The 9,786-nt window shown below is 34.4% G+C and overlaps 2 protein-coding genes across 2 annotated transcripts; both read right to left on the minus strand.

The window, feature by feature from the left end:
- Window positions 1-232: 232 nt before the first annotated feature.
- LOC137824074 (UDP-glycosyltransferase 92A1) lies at window positions 233-1,953 on the minus strand. The gene has a single exon (XM_068629522.1). It carries the CDS (start codon window positions 1,752-1,754, stop codon window positions 279-281), a length of 1,476 nt encoding a protein of 491 aa, XP_068485623.1. The 5' UTR covers window positions 1,755-1,953; the 3' UTR covers window positions 233-278.
- Window positions 1,954-2,955: 1,002 nt separating this feature from the next.
- Window positions 2,956-4,613, minus strand: LOC137827055 (UDP-glycosyltransferase 92A1). Its single transcript, XM_068633263.2, has one exon. It carries the CDS (start codon window positions 4,585-4,587, stop codon window positions 3,037-3,039), a length of 1,551 nt encoding a protein of 516 aa, XP_068489364.1. The 5' UTR covers window positions 4,588-4,613; the 3' UTR covers window positions 2,956-3,036.
- Between the last annotated feature and the right edge of the window lie 5,173 nt (window positions 4,614-9,786).

The following is a 9,786-nucleotide window of genomic DNA, read 5'->3' on the forward strand; positions in this document are numbered from 1 at the left end:
ATATTGACGATGATATAAGCGAAATATTGCAGAGATCGCATTAGCTTTTGTACTCATAAAATATGGTTGAGTTAATATATATACTTAAAAGTTAATACGAGGAGATCATGCTCATTCACGTTTATATTGTTTTGAAATCATCAATCCAATTAAAAGGCATGAACTTGTGATCTTCTCAGTGACATTATGAAAGTTTAGTGGTGAAGGTTGCAGAGGAGTTTAACAAGAATGCTTAAGTTGGCAACTTCATTGTTATTCAAATTCTAAATGTAACAAAATCACAGATGCTTGGGTGACAAAATGGTTGTAACAAGATCATCCATTGCTCTTACCGAAGACCCTTTTTCTTCCCCATTCTCTGTTGTGGCATCTCTCATGTGAGCTGCAATCTCATTTGCCTTCTCCTTCATCTCCTTTCCCTGCTCTTCTTGGTCCATCACTATATCTATGACCTTCTTAACCTGCTCTCCTGTAATGGTGGTTTCCACAGTTCGAGTGAGCTCCACAGCCACACCCATCTCCTCCACCAACATCTTCACATTATATGCTTGCTCTGCAGCTAGTGGCCACCCAATCATTGGCACCCCGTGGCCAAGGCTCTCCAACACAGAGTTCCACCCACAATGGCTTAGAAATACTCCAGTGGATTTGTGCGACAAGATCTCCAATTGAGGTCCCCATTTGTGTACCAACAAGCCACGATTGGTATCCCTCATTCTCTCTTCAAATCCTTTTGGCAACCACTCTTCTCTGAAGTCTCCATTCATGTCAAAACCAACAGGGGGCCTTATCACCCAAAGAAACGATCTCCCACTCCTTTCCAACCCTTCAGCCAACGCCATCATTTGGGAGGCACTGATTGTGTTCTGTGATCCAAAAGAAACGTAGACAACAGAATTCTCATCCTTCAAATCCAGCCACTCCATGCAAGCTTCAAGGGCTATGCCAGATTCCTTTCCTGCACGATGTTTTGAACCCTTGAGTGCAGTAGGTGGTAGAAGAGGCCCCACAGTCCAAACAGGACTTTGAAGATACTTCCTCAGAAGCTGCAACCCCAAAGGCTCCATCTCCTCAACCGTGTTGCAAATCCATCCGTCGGACTTCATAGAAAGAGCAATTGCTGGAATGAAGAACTGTGACCATTCATCAGTGCCATCAGCTTGTCTTAGAAATTTATGCAATTGAGTACGGTGGAAGCGGTAGTTTTGAGGGAACCCCGGAACCCAGAACTCATCAGAGTCTGTTTTCCTGTGAGGAAGGTTGGACCAGATAGAGATGTAGGCTAAAGTTCCATAAGCACCACAAGTGGTGAAGCATAGATTCCTAATACCTAAGCTGGTTGCAACGTTGTTAACCCAGCCAAGGAACACGTCAGATATTAAGCAAAGTGGAGGGTAACCCTCTTCTTCTGTGATCTGTGATATGAGGGAGCGTAGAGGAGCCTCAAGGCTGAGTGATGATTTAAACAATTTGCCTATGAGATTGAGAGGAAGCTTTTCTGTGTTCTCTATGTTTGGTGGCAAACCATGTTGGGTAGAGTTGAAATGTAACTCAGCAAGACGGATTTGATGAGGGGAAGTGGAAGAAAGTGCAGATCGAAGATATTGAACGTTGAGGGGTGTGTTGGCTATGGTGATGTTGAAGGTTGTCTTGTGTTGGATTTGGCGTGCTAGTTGGAGGAATGGGATGATATGGCCTTGTGCCATGAAGGGTATCATCACGATGTGGCCATTCTTCTTTGCTGCCTCTGCCATTTGGGCTAATAGCTTTCTAGTATTTGTTTCTGATACAAAATGTGTCTATGAACTACAGTGAAAGCTTAAGATGAAGGAGGTCAAGCTCTGACATTTTAGGCCAAACATATGTGAACCTCTGCAATCCACGTTTGAAAGTAAATTGATGCAATGCGCATAGGTGCCTTTTCGGTGCTGTGGGACCTTTTCAGAAATATGCATAGCCTTTCGTGAATTATGATGATCATAACTGATATAATAGTATGTTCTTCTTTTTGTTATTTTTTAATTTAAGATATATATTCTAGAATTCATAAAATCTATTAAGGAAATGATATTCTAGAATGGTTACGACTGTTCTTTTTGAAAACAGGATATGGACTGTCTTTTCCAAAATATAACATGCATGCCCTGCACTCCCCCTTTTCATTATAGATTTATCATTTCCAAAAATATTATGGATTACCAATTCCATAAGTAAAAAAAAAAATGAACCCTACATTTCTTATTTGACGAACACGTTTTTAAAACCAACCACTAACCACCACAACACCGCCATAAATCACACATGTTTGACCAAAATTTATCAGAATACTCATTGTTGCTTGCTTTGAAGAGTAATAACAAAAATGGCAAAGAAGAATGAGACGTTTTACTAGGATTCTTAAAACCTCTTTTTGTCAATTCATATTTCTGATAGGGTGTATGAAGAAAAGTAAAGGTGCAATAAGAAAATACCCTTGATTGGGATCACAATTCACTATTTCCTAAATAATCTATAAAAGGTTTTACCATTTTTTCATATGTTCTCTCCAAAATCATTTATAAAGATTTTACCTTTTCTTTTCTTTCGTTTATCAAACATTTTAATTTTAATTAATATTGTGTAAAAATACCAATTTTAATTGTGAAAATAAGATGCCATGTGTTATCCATTGTCTATTCAATGTGATTTAATAAGGACATTGTTATGGTAATATATGGAGTGTCTTGCTATGTCACTAAAGTAGAAAAATATTACACATCTTTAATGCAATTTATTTATTTATTTTAGTGTTTTTCCCACTTAGACACTTCGTGGGTAAAATATTCTCCCACACGTATCTACCAACCGATGAAAAAAATGAAAGGAAGAACGAATATCTACCATCCTATAGCTTTATGCTTCTTGTTCAAGAATGGGACAATTTTGTTGGGTTTGATTCTTGTAGGGTTTAAGAAATAATGGTAAAGATTGCTCAGCAGTTTATAAGAAATATTCTTACAGAAACAACTTTATTATTCAAATTCTAAATGAAGAGAATCACAAAGACTTGGGAGATAGAATGGTCCTAACAAGATCATCCATTGCTCTTAGAGAAGACCCTTTTTTTTCCCCTTTCTGTGTTATTGCCTTTCTCATATCAGATGCAATCTCCTTTGCCTTCTCCTTCATCTCCTTTCCTTTCCCTTCTTTGTCCATAACTATGTCTATCACCTTCTTCACTTCCTCCCCAGAAATGGTAGTTTCCACAGATCTAGTGAGCTCCACGGCCACACCCATTTCCTCCACCAACATCTTCACATTGTATGTTTGCTCTGCAGCAAGTGGCCACCCAATGATTGGCACCCCGTAGCTAAGAGCCTCCAACACAGAGTTCCATCCACAATGGCTTAGAAACACTCCAGTGGATTTGTGTGACAGAATCTCCAACTGGGGTGCCCATTTGTGCACCAACAATCCACGCTTGGTGTCCCTCATTCTCTCCTCAAACCCTTTTGGCAACCATTCCTCCCTGAAGTCTCCATTCACGTCAAAACCAACAGGTGGCCTTAAAACCCAAATAAACGATATCGCACTCTCTTCCAACCCTTCAGCCAAGGCCATCATCTGGGGGGCACTGATCGTGTTCTGTGACCCAAAAGAAATGTAGACAACAGAATTCTCATCCTTCAAGTCCAGCCACTCCATGCATGCTTCAAGAGCCACGCCACATTTCTTCCCTGAGCGATGTCTTGAGCCCTTGAGTACAGCAGGTGGAAGGAGTGGCCCCACGGCCCAAATAGGAAGTTGAAGATACTTGCTCAAAAGATGCAACCCCAGAGGCTCTATTTCTGCAGCCGTGTTGCAGATCCACCCATCAGACTTCATAGAATGTGAAATCTGTGGAATTGTGAATTGTGACCAGTCATCAGTGCCATCAGCTTCTCTTAGATATCTATGCAATTGAGTGCGATGGAAGCGATAGCTTTGAGGGAACCCGGGAATCCAGAACTGATCAGAGTGTGTTTTCTTGTGGGGGAGGTTCAACCAGAGAGAAACGTAGGCCAAAGTTCCATAAGCACCACAAGTGGTGAAGGTTAGGTTCCTAGTGCCCAGACTATTAGCAACTTTGTTAACCCAGCCAAGGAACACGTCAGATATCACGCAGATTGGAGGCTGACCCTCTTCTTCTGTTATGCGTGATATCAAGGAGCGAAGAGGAGCCTCAAGCGAGAGTGTTGAATGACAGAAATTTACCAGTTGAGTGACAGAAAGCTTCTCGGTGTTCTCTGTGTTTGGTGGCAAACCGTGTTGGGAAGAGTTGAAGGGTAACTCAGCAAGACGGATTTGATTAGGAGAAGTGGACGAAAGTGCAGACTGTAGGTGTAGAATGTTGAGAGGGGTGGTGGCTATGGTGATGGTGAAGGTTGCTGATGTAGTGTGTTGGATTTGTCTTGCTAGTGCGAGGAACGGGATGATATGTCCTTGCGCCATGATGGGTACCATCACTATATGCCTCTTCTTCTTTGCTTCTTCTGCCATTGTAGGGAGCTGAAGCTGAAAACAGAACAAAAGTGTTGCTGGTGATAAAAGAAAAGTGTTCAAGAGCATATAAAGGAGAGGAAGAAGTTTGCAGATTTTCTCTTACATGTCAAAGTATCATGTTTTGATTCCTATTTGAAATTCTCATTAAAAACCGTAAATAATAATAATAAATGAAATTAAATTATTTAATTAAAATATTAAATATAAAAATAATAGAAAATGTTTTGTTAGAGTGACAATTGTTAGAGTATGAAGAGAAATCAAGATCCGAAATATGTACCTAGCCAATGCATGATGTTAAAAACAGATAATACTTTAACACTCTTATCTAAAAACCAACCTTAATAATATAATAGTATATATTAAAAATTTAATTAAAAAATAAATGAATATTTTTTATCTTTTAATAATATTAAATAAATGTATTTTGTTTTTTAAAAACGTTTTGTTACACCTTCTGTCAAGTTACACACTTTTGACGCTGCAAACGTGGAAACAATGGATGATATGGTAAGGATATTGTTGTAAATGTCATGATGGTGATGTGGCTTTGGGAGAGAGAAAGGAGAGAACGTAGGGTTTGAAAACCGTGTGAGAAGTTGAACTTTCTCAACACGAAGGAAGAAGGCGGTGTTGGAATTGGGAGGTTGGTGGTGACACTGAGGTCGGTGGTGACGTTAAGCGCCTCGTCGAGATCGTCGTTGCTACGCTCGACGTGACGGTCGCTGTCGTGGATGATGACATGGAACTGATTGGCGTCGAAACAAATCCACACAACTCTCAGAACGCTGTTGGAAACGTCGGTGTAAGGCCCTTCGCCACGAGGACTACTTACCCAGCCACAGGTTCCTCCACAACGCAAAACTACCCATGTGTCTGCAATTGGTTACTTATGTGACGCACGCAAAATTGGTTACCCGTGTGTCTGTAAATGGTTACTTATATGGACGTTTATGACCACCCACTCTTCATGAAAAAAAATCTAATTTTTTTTAATAAGAACCATATATTACATCGCTTAGATGACTTAACCAATGCAATAACCCTATCAGAACTTGTTACTCAGCCACAGGTTCCTCCACAACGCAAAACTGGTTACTAGTTACCCGTGTGTCTGTAAGTGGTTATTTATGTGACGTTTATGATCATTCACTCTTCATGAAAAAAAATCATTTTTTTTAATATGGGAGTCATATATTACACCGGTTAGATGACTTAACCGATGTAATATAGGTCATTATGAGTAAAAAAAAAATATTACACTAATTGTTAATAAGAACCAATGTAATATATTTTTTTTACCCTATTTGAGTCACTATATCATAATCCTTTTTTTTAGTGGTATAAAATTGTTTGGGTGTCACGGAATCTCACACTTGAATTGAAGAAGACAAGACATACTCTTATAGTTGTGACATTCATTAGGGTTTACTTATTCTTTGACAAAGGTTATGGACAAGGTTACCACCTCGTTAAAAGATTTATGTTTTCAAGATTCTTTTATATATAACTAATTATCGGTAACCTAATATAATAATTTAATAATACTCTTTAAAAAAATGCTTATGAACGAGTAAATATAATATAATACAATAATATCAATTAAAAATTGGATCACATGTGAGAGAATTTCACCCATTGGTTTGGATGCGGGAATTAATTAGTCCCAACTTTTTTTAGAATAGAATGGATTACTGTGCAATGTGTCGTTCGACTATTATTAAAGTGTGTTTGGTTCAACACAACTACACTATACTGTTGTCGACTTTCAACATCAGTTTTTGGATCAAATTTTGGAGGTAATTTTTTATTTTTATTTTTTATTTTTGTGGTTGAAGCTGAAGAAAAGTGAGTTTTTCGGTGGGTAATTGGATTTTGATCTTTTTAGAGAGTCAAATTTTCATCTTTAGAGTGTATGACTGTAATCCAGTCAATGATTATAATTATAATATCATAATTTTTTCATCTAATTTGAAGTTTATTATAAAAATGTAGTTACATATTTATTATAATTTATTTTCCCAAATTCAAATTTATTATAAAATTAAAAAACAAAATAATTTTTTATTTATTTTTTCCAATATAATTATTTAGTTCAAAATACCTATAAAATATTTCATTTCATTCTCTTTATATTAATATTATCCTTTATATATTTTTAATTTTTAATTTTCAAATTTTATATTTCCTTCTATTTTCAATTTTATAAATATTTTAATTCTCTACACAACAAAATTTAATAATTTAATCTTACAATTTAATAAGTTTTTCTTTTCATTTAAAATTTATTCTACACATTTTTAATTAAAATTTTAAAAACATTTCTTACTTATAAATAAAATTTTTAAATTTACTTTATTTTATTTTATGTGCCTTTCTTCTTCCTCTTTCACTCCTTACAAATGAAAAAAAATCAAAATTCAAACATTCGGCCACCACATGATTTATTCCGAATGGAAATCAAAATGTAGAAGTAGAAATTATATTATTCTGAAAATCAAATTTCAAAAAGATTTTCACATCTTGCACAGTAATCCATTCTAATCACTGAAATAAAGTTTCTCCACATCAAATGTTGCATTTGTCAAGGAGAGTTGATGTTTTTCAACACTAAAATTATTACAATTCAGTGTGTTTTATTTTAATTATTATTTTCTTCAAAAAATAGTGCAATTTTTGTTATATATATATATTGTTATTCAGTAATATGTTGGTACCAGCAAATTTGAAAAAATTGTATATAAATCATTTTATGATTATATGTGTGTTTATCATATTATAAACAGTATCGAATTTATATATTAAAATAATAAAATTCTTTGTAAAAGTAACATGTTAGGAGGTTTGGACACTCTTCTCAAATAGTGTGTTTCTGTCGGATACGCGTATCGGATATCGATACTCGTAGGACACGTATCGGTGAAATGTCCAATTCAAAAAGTATTTATTGTATTTTTGACAATTTTAGCACGAACCTAACACAATTTTTAAAAGAAGAAATACATTAATTTTTTAAAAACTCAAATTTATTGTATAATTTTTTATTGTGATTATAAAAATAAGGAACTACTAGTCCGTAATAATAACTAAAAGACTATAATATTAATAAATAAAATAGATTACATAATGTTACATCATTCGTGAAAGTACATTTGTACTAAATAAAGAATAAAATTAAATTTTAATGTCTTAATCATTATGTATGTGAATATGAATAAAGAGTATCTAACTGATGATCTTTGAATGTTTTTTTTTTCTCATATACACTTTTTCAAATTTTCCTGTATCAAAATAACATCATTTCAACCATCAATATCCATAAAATAAAATAAATATAATATCAATAAAATAAATTAAAAACCTGCAAGCTCAACAACATAATCATTTTCAGCTTGTTGTTCCACAAATAACATATATTGGTACACAATTACATTTGTTATCATGAGAGTCATGTTTTTTATATGTAAAATAAATTGACCAAATAAAATGAATTGAAAATATAATAATGTTCATACCTCATATGTGTGATGTAACATCATATTTTAAAGATTTTCAAACACTTATGTGTAAACAACATTAGTTGTTGAAGTAGTTTTTTGTCCATCTTCATCCAAAATTAAGATTTTCAAACAATTTTTAGATTTTACTCGAGAAACAGAAACATATATCTGCCCATGTGTAAATACAGTTCTGGAAGATAAAACCCAACTTTGGAAAGTGTTTGACCTTGACTTTTATTTATAGTCACTGCAAAGCACAAGGATACTAGGATTTGTCTTCTTTGAAACTTGAAAGGCAGTCCTGAATTTGAAGGAATCAAGTACATTCTAGGAATGAGTATTTTATGCCCAATGCTTTTGTCTGTAATCACTCTAGCACCAATAACATTCTTTCCCAACTCAATAACTTGTAATCTGGTGTCATTATATAATCCATTAGCTTGATCAATATTTCTTAAAAGCATTATTGGAACACCATTTTTGAGGTTTAGGTAATGATTAGGAACTTCTAAGCATCTAATGTCATTTAAAAACTCTGATGTAAACCACTCAGCTTGAATGTCTTCTTGTTCATCAGATTGGCAAGGTGTGTCTGAACTTAAGTAAGTAACTTCTTCTCCAAGCATTAATACAATTCGCCTAAGCCTGGAAGAACAAAGGTAAGTCTTCCAATGCTAAAACCACTTTTTCTTGGTTTTCATTCCCAATGTTGATCCATCCAAACAAATTTGGTGGTGAATTCAGCATACGTCAGATTTTTCCCTTCAACATATATCTTATTAGCCTCAAACCAGGCCAAAAACATAGTATTCTTCTTGTCTTCATTTTTCTTCTAGATGTATCAATTTCATTTTGCTTCAACAATGTCCATGCCTACAATAGTAGAGGATTTGCATATTATATTTTAAAACTTTAGAAATCATAGTAATATGTATGAAAGGCAACAAAAAAAGAGTTACCTGCATTTACTTTGCGAAAGAATTTTTTTTAAATCAGTCATCATTTCATCCAATTTCATTTTAAATACTCTACACACAATGTTGGGTATATCAAATGTTGTACAACCTCTTAAGGAAACAAAATCACATATTTCATGCCAGTTTATGTTGCACATAATCGTGATAAACAAACCTAGATATCCAAATTTTTTTACATATGGCCATAACATCTTGGCAATTATTGAACATATACCTCATACCACTTGTAAACGATGAAGTAGAACTATGCACTTTCCTATGACAGAAGAATTTGTTTCTCCTTGATTTATTGCTTCTTGTACACCATGAAGAATATCACAGCGAATAAGTTACTGGTTAGCTATAGTGAATGACAACCTTTGTGTCTCAATGATTGTGTATCCATGGAAAAAAGAAAAGAAGAAAAGAGAAATGAAATCAATGAATGACTCAATGAAGAACAACCTATATATAGTGAAAACCCATTTCCATAATTATAATGTATTTCACAACTCAACAGAAGAAAAAAAAGATCACAAAGCAAAAAACAAATCGTAAATGAGATGAACAAAATGGACATGATAACAATGGATTTCAAAAGTGGACAAAATCAAAAAAAAAAAAAAAGCAAATGGAAAACAATAAGTGGCGTTAACAATCTGAGCAAATGAGATGAACAAAAATACACTTTCAAATATGGATCAAATGAACAAAACGAAAAAAAAAAAGATATGAAGATTTCACAATAATAATAGTGAATAAAACTTAATACCCAAAAAAACTGTCAACATATAGATAAATGCAAAAGA

The sequence above is a fragment of the Phaseolus vulgaris genome, chromosome 8 (genome assembly GCF_051622355.1).
Source record: "Phaseolus vulgaris cultivar YP4 chromosome 8, ASM5162235v1, whole genome shotgun sequence".
In the NCBI taxonomy this organism is placed as follows: domain Eukaryota; kingdom Viridiplantae; phylum Streptophyta; class Magnoliopsida; order Fabales; family Fabaceae; genus Phaseolus; species Phaseolus vulgaris.

Coding starts and splice junctions, on each gene's coding strand:
- LOC137827055 (XM_068633263.2), bottom strand. CDS start 4,587: ATGCTCTTGAACACTTTTCTTTTATCACCAGCAACACTTTTGTTCTGT.
- LOC137824074 (XM_068629522.1), bottom strand. CDS start 1,754: ATGGCAGAGGCAGCAAAGAAGAATGGCCACATCGTGATGATACCCTTC.